The sequence below is a fragment of the Myodes glareolus genome, chromosome 21 (genome assembly GCF_982192425.1).
Source record: "Myodes glareolus chromosome 21, mMyoGla1.1, whole genome shotgun sequence".
Lineage (NCBI taxonomy): Eukaryota > Metazoa > Chordata > Mammalia > Rodentia > Cricetidae > Myodes > Myodes glareolus.
In genome coordinates, this window is record NC_142046.1 from 13,317,835 (window position 1) to 13,330,843 (window position 13,009).

Here is a 13,009-nt window from a genome sequence, read left to right on the forward strand (position 1 = left end):
TCCCAGCAACTAGAAGTACAATTATGGGAGACAAAGAAGCAAAAGTCGCATATAAAAGGCCATGCAAGAGTCCCACCAAGACTGCTAGTATAATGAAAGGCTGTCTCTCTGAGAGCCCTGCCTGGCTGTCTCCCTGGAGCTCTACCGCAGTGCAGCACTCAGCTAAGGCATTTATCTCAGCCACTCCTAGTTTGTAAGCTACGGAAACAGTAGAACTCTTCCACCTTCCCAATGACTGAGAAATAAAATGGACACAATCTGAGAAAGCATGGTTGCCTTTATTTTTTTATACTTTTTTATTTAAATAAGGAGAGTTCTTTCATACGGAAAGAGCTAGTACAATCACATATTTGAAAGGAGAAACAACAGGGACTGAACCGGAGGGAAGGGAAGGTGAATTCACCATCCCATTTCCCATCCGAGGTAAGAGGTTCCCCAAATCACGTCTAAACAAGCTGCACGGTACACCTTTAACATCGTCTGCCCTTTCAAATATCTGGTCTTAGTGAAGACAGAGGAAAGGCCAAAGTAAAAGGAAAAAAAAAAAGAAAAGAAAAAAAGACCCTCAAAAAGAAGAAAAACCCCCAAATCTTTTTTCTCCAAAGGGTATGAGGTGGAAAGCTGAGGCACAGGACCCGTTTCAACAACTGAGGAGCCTTGCACAGAGCCTTCACGGGACTGCTGCTCCGGGACTGTGACATGCCAGAGGGGGCCTGGGGATGATGCAGGTCTGAAGCAGGTGGGAGCTGTAGGTGTCACGTGCCTGGAAAGTCACCAGTTAGAGCTGGTGGGCCTGGTGGAGAATACAGCTGGTGACGCGCTCATCCCCAACACAGGGCCGCTCTGTTCCAGATAGAAAGCTGACCTTCTGGAAGTCTTCATTTCCCACTCATCAGAGAATACAACAGAAGACACACTTTTGTGCCCTTGGTTGTAAACGATTCCCAACAGGCCCTCTAACCCGGGCTTGCATCGCTGGAAATGAGGGCAAACAGACCTGAATACCTGGCAGAGGGTGGACCCAATGGATGTCGGGGAGGGGGTGGGGAAGTGGGCTTAGCCAGAGTTGCCTTGTGGCCTCAGCAGGCACTCTGGTGCCCTGAACTCTGCGGTCCGGCATTCATGACTCCATCACAGCTCCAGAGGACAGGAGAGTAATGTCGACACAGAGCTGTCCCGGTAGCTCTAGCAGCAGCAGAGCGACCACGGCTCTAGACATGAACCAGCTTTTCAGAATGTGTAATGCAGCCATCCTTTGTTTGCCCCCTAAGGAATCTAGACCCAGAAGTGTTCTGTGAACTCTGTATTTGAAAATGGTAAACTTGGGAATAAGACAAGGAAAGCAATTGTTAAGAAGCCATCGTCAGCTGAACGCACCATCAGCACTGACAGCACTGAAGAGTTCCTGGTTGCCAAGCCATAGATTGCACCATCAGTGGCCACAACGCAGCCACCAGCACTAGGAGGTAACTCCAGTAGGCAGGAGTAAATAATTCTGCCCCACCTCCACCCATCTCAGCAGTAGAAAAGACAGGTGCTGGGTTTTGCCTGTTCCCACCAAAGGCCATGGCACCTTGACAGAACTCCTATGTTTTATCTATGATCTGAAGAGGGGGTTTGAAACCAAAATAAGACCCCAAGTCCTATTATACCTTGAGCTTGGTGCTAAAATCCACAGAAGAGATATTGCACCTTAAAACGTCTTTGCACTAAAAACTTGGCTTGACCAGATCGTATGAAGGGCAGGGACATTTGGAGGCCTGAAGCCTGCCCCCTGTCCCCAGAGTCTCGCTGCAGATGTGCATCTCAGCGGGGAGGACCCACAGCTGAGGTCAGAGGCGCGAGCACAACTTCACATGCAATCTCCTGCCTCCCTGCACAGAGCAAGCAGACATCAGACAAACGGAGCAGTGGGACTTTACTTTTTCTGTTCCATCTAGACCTACAACATCAATACATATAAATAAATTCTAGTGTTTCTTGTTTTTATTTGGGGTGGGAGGCAGGAGGGAAACAGGGTGAGAGAAAGGACTGGAAACAAGCAGCCTCCTAAGTTCCCTTCTCAAACAGGAAGTGCCGCCATTCTGACAGCAGGCTCCCGAAAGGGCACATTCTGAGTTTATAACAGCGTCCTGGACTGTGAAATTCTGGAGGAGAAAGCATTTGTTTCTTTTGACACATAATGCCCACCAGCATTAGGGGAGGTGGGTCTAGCTGCAATTCTAAGGACAGGTAAAGGTGACTGTGTGTGGCTTTTACTGAGATTTGGCAGTGGGGCAGAGGGCTCAATCACTGGGGCAGTAACCAGATACTTCCAGGGTGGGGGACAGCAGGTGAGGGACAAAGGCAGATCTGTGCCAGACTCTAAGTGGGCAGCGCTTTTTAGGAAGAGCTGGGACAAAGATGTGACTAAAGGCTGGAGGGCAGAGGCAGAGGGAGAGAAGCTGAGAGCTACAGATGCTTCTCATAGGCCTGCCCTGTCAGGTAACCCTGGGGACAGTGGAGTGCTACCTGCTGGGGGGCAGGGCTGACTGTGTTTCTTTCCAGCAGCTGGCAAGGCAGCATGCAGCCACTACAGGAGCACCCAAGATGCTTCTCTGTTCCCACAGCCACAGTGACACAGGCTTGTCCCAGCCCTGCCACCAACTGTGAGTACTGAGGCAGGTGGTCTCCAGCACCCCCAGGTGGGTGATTAACTGGGGATCCCAAAGAGCATCTGAGCAGCTTGAAATCCCCCTTCACTTTTCTTTGATTTCCTTGTTCTTAGAGCAAGAAGCCCGGCACACAGGCGCTCACACAGAACCTTCTGCATGGGGCAGTGCTAAGAAACCATCCTTTTAGGGAGGCTTCACTGGCTTCTCTGCAGGCCACTATACCTTGACCTTGCCCAGTTGTCTGAGGATAGGTTACTTGGCAACCTACACCAACACCCTGCTCTGTTCCTGGGAGTGAAGGACACGAGGAATGTCCCATAGCTTTTTCTGTTGCAAACTCTAACAGGTGTCCACCTCTGTCCTACTGGTTTTGGTGATAAGCTGTGAGGGATGGATGGACAGGGATCCAGAGGGACACAGCAGGAAGAGGAAAGGAAGTAAGTGGGGAACACGGCTACCCAGAAGGCAAAAGCATAGAGCCTCAAATGCACAGTCCCCTAGTGGAGTCCGTGGTTTGGTCACCTCTGCCAATGCTGACTGTAACTCCACAATTCATCTCTGATTCCCAACACTCAGTGTGTCACTGACTTCAGAAGGGCCCAGAACAGATGATAATTCTTATGCTGAAACATCAACTCCATGCCAGAGGCCAGAACTGAACTCAGATACCACCCTTATGGCACCCAAGGTAGTAAGGGGCCAACCAGATAAACTAGTTACATCCTTAATAACGCCAAAGGTTAGCCAACTGTGTGTGTGTATATGTGTGTGTGTGGATACTCTTAAGAATCACCTCTTAAGGTAGCACTGGGACATGTCAAACAGGACAGAGATAAAAGGAGACCACTGGGGACAGCAGAGCAGAAAGAGGACAGCGAGGAACGTATCAAAGTTCAGCTGTACAGACGTAGCTAGCATTTTGTTCTTCTTTCCCCTTTGTAAAAACCGTAGCTGCTTTTTAAAACAAAAAGCCTCCAGCTAAAATTAAAATGACCCTGCTGCCAAACCACTGTGCCTGGGGAATGGGGCGGGCGGGCGGGCCTGCACTGCGCAGGAGACTCACTCCACAGTCACTGGGCAGAGGGGTGGGAAGGAGGGAGTCTGCTCTTTTGTACCAAAGCAAGCAGGTCGATGCCATATATCCACGATGTGGGCTGGCTGACGATGGAACTTTCAGGAGCTTTCAGGAGCGGAAGAGAGCTGTCCAGGCTGGTGGTGGTGCCCCATCCGTCCCTGTGAGGGTGAGGCGGATGCCAGGCACCTTCAGGCTTTACTCTCCTCCACCTTGACCGCCCGGGGCTTGATTGCTCCGGTTCGCTTCAGCTGGGAGGTGGCTGGGGAGGCCTCCTGAAGCTTCACGGTTCCCAGGCTGGGTTTTTCATCCACTCGCTTTGCCTTTGGACAGATGGACAGGAAAATCAAAGTGAGTGCAGGGCAAGATGTGTAGAGACCCCTCCCTCCCTGCTCCTGAGTCAGGCCAAATGCTACCCTCAAAAGCCCAGGGAGGAGTCTGGTGTGTAGCCAGAACTGACTGCCCTGCCCCTCCCTCCCCAAAACAGGCACTGAGTACATGATTCAGAGGCAAGGAAGACTCCAGGGTCTCTACAGAGAACTGAACAGTAGCATCTCCTAGGTGAAGCATTTCCAGTCCCAAGGCTGACGGGAAGAACCTTTCTGAATCAGTGTACCCCATGCCCCACTGGCAAGCGAACAGCCCTTCAGCAGACCAGCCTACCCTTCAGGCCCATCCACCCACTTATCTGTAGAGATAGGGCCAGCTTGGATTTCCCTGATCTTGGTCCATGATTCAGTCAAGCACCCATCCCAAATGCCTCTGAATAACTACATTTCTTTTTCCCAGGTCCCAATTTGATCAAGATTCCCACGCAGGGTTCCATTTGTCCGCAGCTCTGCACAGCGGAGTGACCGCTGCAGGTCTGCTGCTCACTTGGTCTAAATTCTGGGAGGAAGCTTTGTTGGGTGGTTTTCTGTCTTTTTGTCAGTGCCAAGGACGGAATCCAGGGCCTCACATGTGCTAGGCAGGTGCTCTACCCCTGAGCTCTGGGTAAAAGGGTCAGAAACCATCCCATAGTAGGCCAAGGAACCCTGGGAAAGAGGGGTGAAAAGAGAGCCATCACTCTCACACCTCCACCTGCCAGCGACAAATTTATCAAGCCCCAGCCCAGCTTTACAGGAGGAAGAGAAAAGGGCCTACATGGAAAGACACTGAGGGAACCCCACAGTGGGGGAAGCTGCACCCCAACTATGATCCCACCCAGGCAGACAGAGACATGCTACACCACTCACTAGAGCTAGCACGCACACATACCCCAGCCTCTGAGCTAACCCAGGCCTAAACAGGTCTCCTAGAGCGCCATGACAGCCCAAATGGCTGGGGATAGTGCTCCTTCTGGCATCACCTCTTGTGGGAACCAGTATCTTCCCTTCTCCGCAGGACAAGGAATGATTCAGATACCCATCAAGAGAAATCCTTTTGCCAGAAGGAACTCAGGTGGCCCAGCTCTAAGCACTAGGGCACATTTCCCTATTTTTATGAAAAAGCATCCATCAGATGGACAGTCCCCTCTCCTTTGGCGCTGGGAGACAGGCCTAAGTGTCCAGGGCTGCAGGGTCTGGAAAGCCATCTTCTACCTGTTGAACGTAGTGTCCCTGCACAGAGCCCATGTTAACTGCTGATCCAGAGGGCTTCCCACTGGGGCTAGCAGAGCTAGGCCTGAAAAAACCAAAGGCAGGGTTGAGAATACACACGTGTCACCACAGAGATGGAGTCAAAGCCTAGCAGCACACAGAGGCAGATCGAGTGAGGGAGGGCCCTCTGGTCAGAGGCCCTAACAGACAGAAAACAGAACCCTGAGACAGTTGAAAACACAGGATGGGGAGAAGGGTAGTCACCAGTGTCCCTTGGAGACACACCCAGGAGAGGAAATGCAATCCTTGCTGTGAACAGACAGACGGTGGCCATCCTCAGGCTGTAGCTGGACTAACGTAATGCAGTGCCCAGATTAAGGTTTGCAACCAGCACCAAGGAACTACAACAGGAGTTTTCTCATAGGCTCTCCGTCGGGGAAGGGGAGGAATCCACAACTGCTTTTAGTGCCCGAACCCATTAGATGTTTGAAGAGGAAAGGTCCCGTGTCAGAAAGAGTACTAGACAGATGTCAGTGAGTGTCCCGAGTGTGCAGCTGTGTGGTGCTGGGTGCCACCACCCTGCTAAATGCCGCCCTGTGGACAGCATACCCCTGCAATTTCTGACCAAGGACTCCTTTTTTTGCAAGGCACGTACATCTCAGTTGCCCCATTTCTCAAAACCTTGGGAAACTATACAAGTCACAGCAATCTCTCCGGCCACCATGATGTCTGTGACGTGACACCCAACAGCCCCTCCATCTCTAAAGAGATAGTTCCTAGGACCTCAGAAACACTCTACTATGAAGATTCAAATTCCTCAGACAGTTAACATGGTATTTACATGTGACCTAGCCATGTTCTCCAGTATGCGCTCTTTTGGTAATGGGCCTCATGAGTTTGAGTAAGCATATGCTCTACACTGACCCACAATACGCAGCTCCTCCTAGATACTTGAAAAATCCTCGCTAGACTGCATACTAACACTATGTAGATAGTTCGTATACCATATTGCTTAGCAATGAGGACAAGAAACAGGTCCCTTCCCCTCCCAAATATTTCCAATCTGCAGATAGAGAGCCAACAGTTTCTTCCGAGGACAAAGCTGCTTCCCTACTATACCCAGGACACTGCAATCACACTGGGCAAGTAGAACTATGGTGTGGGCTCCTTTCTGAAGCTTCCTTCCCCCTCCCTCCACATGCACACTGTGCTGGGCTGTCCTCTACACAGCTCTGCTAACTGGGCCTGCTGCCAGGTAATGGCAGCAAAACAAAATGCACTCGTGCACAAACAAAAAGAAGCCACAACAGCAGAACATAGAATAAGAGGAACTGGGGGGTGTCCATCAACCCCCCTTTTGTGGAGGTGACAATGGAAGGAAGTTCCAGTTCAACACAGCAAGTGTCAGGTCAAACGGTCACAGTGGAGGCAGGACTCAGCCTGCAGACTGTGTTGAACTGCAGGGGTATCTGTCCCATTCCGTGTGTAAACACAAGGCAGCAGGCTGCACACATCATCAGGCCCAGGGCTAGAGCTATGTCCCTAACCCAGCATGGGAACCAGGAGCTCCTGCACAACCCAGAAACCTCTGAATCAGGCCAAGGAGAACATGGGTGGTTACTAAGGAAAACAGTGGGCACCAGTCTGTGGCATGGGAAGAAAGGTCACCCACACCCAGCATTAAAAAGTTCTCTGAGAGGGGTCAGAGGGTAAGCTTGAATACGAGACCTTGGGGCTGAGGCTGACACCCCAGAAAGCTCTCTCACTCCTCTGAGCATCTTACTCTGCAGATCAAATCCGGCTTCCCTAGGACTCTCTCTGCCACAGTTAACTAATGCACAGCACGCCACATGCCGCAGTGATGCCAGGGTATGCGAAGGGGCCATGCTGCAGTGCTGCCGCCATTCTCCCGGAACACAAGGGCTCTTGGGAGCGACTTATCGAAGACCTAGCAGTGGGCCCCACCCCCAGGGTTCATCTTTACCTGTAGGCTTGCGGGGATGGTGCGGAGCCTCCGGAAGGAACATTCTGTTTACTGTCGGCAAAGTGGAAGCCTTTCAGCTCCATCTGAGCGGACTAGAGTAGTCGAGAAGCAACACGGTCACTCAGCAGGCCAGAGACAGACTAACCCACAGTGGTCCCAACCCCAACCAGGCTCAAGGGACGGCTGTCTCCTAGTGCTTATTGCTTTTTTCTCTGTGGACCATCACCTAGATACCAGCCACAGCAGAGCTCCAGCGACCAGATAAGAAGTGCAGACTCCTGTGTCCTGCATCGGTGGTGGCTCCAAATGGCTCCTCCCCACTGGCTAAGGCATTGGCTACACACTGTCCACATGCCAGAACCTGTCTTCCTGACTAGTTTACACACAAGTAAGGAGCCTCCGGCATCTGGGACTCTGCAGACCTTGCAGAGTGAGGCCACATGAGGTTGGGAACCTGCACTCTCTGTAATCAGCTCTGCTCTACAAGTCTCATTTGAACAAAGCCCCCATTCTGGAACCACCTTTACCTCTCTGCTGGTGTTCAGGACCGGTGGTTGGGAGCCAGGCGGAGGAATCCTTCGGGGGGCCCCAACAGAGAGACTTTGTCCTGGAGGCAGCTGAAGGGACTGTGGCAGGATCAGCGGCTGCTGCCCAGAGCCATACCGAGGCAGGGACATAGTGAGCTGTTGGGTCACAGGACAGTCAAGGGGCAGAATGAACCTGGGGAGAAAGCTAAAGCACGCGGGGTGGGGGTGGTGTGCACAGCAGCGGGGAGTGTGCACAGCACTCCCGGGTGTTCAGGGAACCGGTAGGTGGCTGTGTGTCTTTAGGTCTTGGAGCTTTCACCAAACAGCCACAGGGTTACCTGCAGACTTGAGCAGCGACCACGACAGAACACTGCCTGTGACATGCTGCACATGGTCAGGTGGCACTCAGAGTGCAGGCTTGCAGGCAAAGACAGCAGAGAAAGCAGAGAGCTCCCCCAGGGGAAGCTGCTCAGGAAGTCTCTCCTTATGTCCCTTTGTGTGGCCCAAAGATGTGAGGCTCACTCTTTTGTACCAATAGTGGCAAAAACAAGACCAAACTGAAGCACCCAGAGACCCTTCTGGAGCATACCAGACAGCAGAACAGCAGCTCCCACAGGGCCCAAGCGATCATGAAAAAGATGGGGGGGGGGGTTAAGCACTAGGGCAGGGCTGGGCCACTTGGATCTCTCAGTCTCTATCCTCTTCATCTCCCTGCTTTGAGTCCACAGTGGAGGGTCAGAAGGATCTATTGGAACTGCATCACCGAGACTTGTGGTGGCACCAGGACCTCAGAGCGGAGCCCAGCAGGGACAGATGAAGTCAAGCAAGAGAGATGCCTAGACTGCTATATTCACTGCAGTCTATTGGGGACCCCGGGCAAAAGGGGCAAAGAGCAAGTCACTGTAGAGCCAGCACGGCACGGGTAGTGACACAAACACCGAGTCTTTCCTACAGGCAGAGGTAGCAGGAGCACCTGAGGGCCCGGCTGAGGGAAGGACAGGAGCAGGATGGGGGATAGTGGAGACTGATGAGCAGAATGAGAGGGACCTCGCATGCTGGAGCTGCCGTGGGAGACAAGGCAGGTGGCAGTGCTGGGCAGCCAGTAGAAGACACAGGGTTGTAGAAATTAATCTGGGAGTGGGTGGTGCTTGGATGATGGCCAGAAAGGAGAGCAAAGACAGGAATGAAGGGGACACCCAGAATCGGACAGCAGCAGGGGCAGGTGAAGGAGAAAAGAGGGTGTGAGGAGAAAGGTGAGCTAGGGGTAATAGTGTGAAGATGACTTGAAGAGTAATGGGTGGCTGGGGTGCAGTCCAAAGAGGACCCTCAAAGAGTAGGGTGCAGCACTGAGTCTACCTCTACACTGATAGGAAAGAGAAGGGTACTAGCCAGGGTGGCCTGCAGGATGAACAGGATGCTGCTGGGGTCCAGAAGTACACAGGCACAGAGGTGTGACCACGGGCCTCTATGGACCTCACTGCCTGTTTCTCTGGTGATGGGAAGCAAGGCAATGTGGGGGGAGGCAGCATGGGAGAAGCAGCAAGAAGTAAGTGGCTGTTCGAATGTAGGGTTGATGGCAGACAGAGGGAGCGCATGGCTCTGAGGGTCTACACCCTAGGAAGAAAACAAGCCATGTCACAGGGTTGAGAAGAGAGCTTGTTCCAGTAGTGTGGGGTTAAAGTACTTGGAGTTGGACCGTTGGGAACTATTAGTCAGAAAGGTAGAGCTATTGACTATGTATGACCAACACTGTGGGCATGGTCAAGGGCATTGAAATGGAGTTAAGAGAGTCAATCAGGAGCCCAAAAGAAGGAAGGGCCCAATGGCAGACTGGCCAGTAGGAAGCTCTAACATGTGGAGAGGGCAGGTCTGCAGCCTGGCTCAGGCTCAGGCAGACACTGGAAGGGAAGAACAAAGCCACCTGCCCCACTTCCATTCTCACAGCCTCCATATGGAGGCTGCCAGTGTCTCTCCAACAGAGCTGAGGAAATTTAAGTCAGTAGAACACAGTGGTGTGGGGACAACGAGAAGAGCCTCTGCAGCAGAGAGATACACATGACATCACAGGAGGCAGCTGAGAGAGTCGAGGAAGGCAGAGGCTTGAGAGAAACCAAACTGACCTGTGGAAGCTGGGAATCCAACATCTGGGAGGTACCCAAGCCGGTAGCCTGTCCGAGCTGGCCCTCGTAGACCTGGTAGGGTGAGCCGGACTGTGGCTTCACCATCTCCAAGGGCTGTATGCCAGGAAACGCAGAGTAGGGGGGTTTCAAGGCCGTGCCCCCAGAGAGGATCATAGTGCTGGGAGGTGACAGGCTGGGATGCATGTACACCTGAGACCTGCAAAAGCCAGATGGAGGCCAGCTGGTGAGCACAGAGAATGAGCCCGACACTGCTGACCTGGGGACCATGAATACACCCAAGCTGTGGCAGGCCCAGTAAGAATCAATGATGCCCAAAGTTGAGGCCATCATGCATACTGAGTGGGAGTGGGGGATGGGGGTAGGAGGGATGGGCACGGGAAGAACATTACCTGGCAGATGAGCACAGGCAAGCACAGCAGAGGAGCATGGAGTCTCTCTCACCTGAAAGGCTGCAGAGAACTGAAGATCTCCTGGGACTGGGAGACAGGGAGCCCACCCCTCAGCCCAAGCTGCGCCTGGGCCTGCAGAGATGTGTGGAGGGAGAGCGGGATCTGCTGGGCAGTGGCAGCCTGCAAAGGGGAACCAGGTGATGACTGCACTGAGCCCAACACGTCTCCCCACCTCCACCTGCTCCTGGCCTGTCAGCAAGGGTGCGACCCAACACATCTGATCTGGCTTCCCACAGCCAAAGATCAGCAGCAAGACAAGGCATGGTGGAGCCCTAACACTGGGACAGCACACGGTAGAAATAAATCCAGCTAGGCAAACATATCAATTGGGAGGATACGTGCAAGGTGAGTGTGGTGTCTCACACTTGTTACAACAGTCCGTGGGTGTCTGAGGCTAGAAGACCTCTCTAAGCCCCAGGTCAACCAGGGCTAAATAATGAGTTCTAGGTCAGCCTGGACTAGAGAGTACAACTCAAAAAATCATAGGGGCTAGAAAGATGGCTCAGTGGTTAAAAGCACTTGTTCTTGCTGAGGATCTGGGTTCAGTTTTCAGCAGCCACATGACTGCTAACAACTTTCTGTAAATCCAGGTTGAAGGATCTGACGCCGCCTTCTGGCCTCTGTTGGCAGTATACGCACATAGGGCATAGACAAACGTGCAAGCAAAATACCCCTATCATAAAACTAAAAACAAACCTTTAAAGAATAAAAGGGAGCACTAGGATGAATTTAGTTGGATCAAAATCTTGGAAAACTAAGCACAACATGGCTTGAGAGCTGTGGACAGCCCCATCCTCTGGACCAAGACTCGCAGTAGGAAGGAATACTGCCGTGGTGTGTAGGAGGCCAGTATCAGGCTTTCCAAAACAGACTGGCCTTCAGCACAAACAAAATATCAATCTTGTGCAAAGTCAACACCCTGCCTGTTTCCTAAAACTCTCTCTTTCTAACGCATCTGTGCCAGAGACCCAGACTTTTCAGGACCCCTAAAGCCGATGTGCCCCCACTGCAAAGAGAAGCAAGGACTCGGAGAAGCAAGTAACAGCATCTGGGGTGGTACCATGCCTCTTTCTCTCGCAGAGATTCTTTCTACAAACACTTTCTAGGTGCTATGGTCTGCCAGTGCTGGGGATCACAGCGGGCAGGGGGCAATATCACCAGTGCAAATGCAGACTGACCAAAGCCACACTGACTCTGACCTCTGGCCACTTGGCTTCCTACCCTCACCTGCTGGTAACTCTGCTGCTGAGGTATCGTTTGAGGAACCAGTCGGGGCTGACTTGCAAATACATGGCCGTCCAGGTACAGAGGTGGGAGATGGTTGCCTGGAGGAAACAGAATGCAGACAAGGAAGAAAAGGATCAAGTCTCCCCATTGCACACGGCCACACTCCCCAGGAGACTCAGTGGAGCTGAGGACATGTGCGAGCAGAGGCTGTGTGATTCTCTGCTGCAACACACCTCAGGCAACACAGGCAGTGCAGGAGCAGGGCACCTAACCACTTAGCCACTCACCAGCGGGGCCGGGCCTTTGGGAGGGCTATTACTATGGAAGAGAGCTGCTCGGGTCTCTCAGTCTCTGTCCTCTTCATCTCCCTGCTTTGAGTCCACAGTGGAGGGTCAGAAGGATCTATTGGAACTGCATCACTGAGACCTTGGCAGCTGGGCCCTCAAAATCCCCAGTAACAAGCGTAATGACAGTCAAAGAAGCAGAACAGCTACCAGCAACGGAGGACCTGAGTTTGAGCCCTTGAGTCATGGGTGCAGTCACCCCGTGGCACAGGGCCATCGGCCTGCTTTATAGGAGAGGTGAGTGGCTCACCAGGAAGGTGACATTAACCAGAGTCTGACTCAATGCCGCATCTTTGCTCACTCCTCTGGCCACTCCCTCCCTATGACACAGCAATCCTTCCTCCCACAATAGAGCACGTGGGAAGCTGTAACCTTGACTACAATCAAACATCACTCTGTGAGAGCAGAGCTGATAATTCAGCTTCTCTCCATAGCGAATGGAGAAGGCTCCTGAGCCTGGCTCAGGGGATGTGATACCTGGCATCGAAGCAGAAGGCGCTACAGAAGCCACAGGCATGGGTGGCATGGACACTCCACCAAAGGAGCTGTAGCTGACTCCGTTGGCGGCGCCCACAGAGGAAGGAGGCTGGATGCCCGAGCCTGCACCTCCTGGAGAGCTCTGCTCCGGCAAACTGGGGGAGTTTTCCCAAGCCTTGCGTGCAGACTCCATCTTTGGAAGCAAGAGGAGGGGAGGGATGCAAATTACTACTGGGGACAAAGGGGACAGTAGCAATCTAAGCCAGGGGCGCAGAAGGGTTCCCTCTACCTCATCACAAGCTGAGGCACTGGTGAGGACCCTGGACCAGTTCAGGCCTGACTTTACCTTCAATGTGAGGTCTGCCGTGGGGAAAGACATGGGGGACAGGCCGATGGCTCTCTGGATGTGGTGATCCCGTCGAAGGATGGGGATACTCTGCGTCAGTCCTGCCTGGAGAGGAGAGCAAGGAAGTCACAGGCTTAGGCAGGGCTCAGGGACACGGGGTAGCTGCTCATCTGAACACACTGCCATGACCAGACTACCTAGGGCAGACTGC

At 52.7% G+C, this 13,009-nt stretch overlaps 1 protein-coding gene and 2 non-coding genes across 10 annotated transcripts in view; all 3 read right to left on the reverse strand.

Moving 5' to 3' along the window:
- Positions 1–259: 259 nt before the first annotated feature.
- Positions 260–13,009, reverse strand: part of Prrc2b (proline rich coiled-coil 2B) — an 81,745-nt gene continuing 68,995 nt past the window's right edge. For 5 of the 8 annotated variants that reach the window (XM_085681372.2, XM_085681371.2, XM_085681370.2 and 2 more), the window contains exons 24-32: positions 12,799–12,903; positions 12,453–12,645; positions 11,632–11,729; positions 10,397–10,524; positions 9,935–10,151; positions 7,815–7,970; positions 7,288–7,379; positions 5,307–5,388; positions 260–4,049 (exon numbers count right to left, since the gene is read on the reverse strand). In XM_085681372.2, the coding sequence (XP_085537498.1) occupies positions 3,918–4,049; positions 5,307–5,388; positions 7,288–7,379; positions 7,815–7,970; positions 9,935–10,151; positions 10,397–10,524; positions 11,632–11,729; positions 12,453–12,645; positions 12,799–12,903 (1,203 nt within the window). In that variant the 3' untranslated portion in view covers positions 260–3,917. The remainder of the gene's footprint in view (positions 4,050–5,306; positions 5,389–7,287; positions 7,380–7,814; positions 7,971–9,934; positions 10,152–10,396; positions 10,525–11,631; positions 11,730–12,452; positions 12,646–12,798; positions 12,904–13,009) is intronic. The other 3 variants (XM_085681374.2, XM_085681373.2, XM_085681375.2) reach the window with 1 other exon arrangement.
- On the reverse strand, positions 8,498–8,582 carry LOC125399068 (small nucleolar RNA SNORD62). The gene has a single exon (XR_007231596.1). It is a non-coding gene; the product is annotated as a small nucleolar RNA SNORD62 (small nucleolar RNA).
- On the reverse strand, positions 11,972–12,056 carry LOC125399067 (small nucleolar RNA SNORD62). The gene has a single exon (XR_007231595.1). It is a non-coding gene; the product is annotated as a small nucleolar RNA SNORD62 (small nucleolar RNA).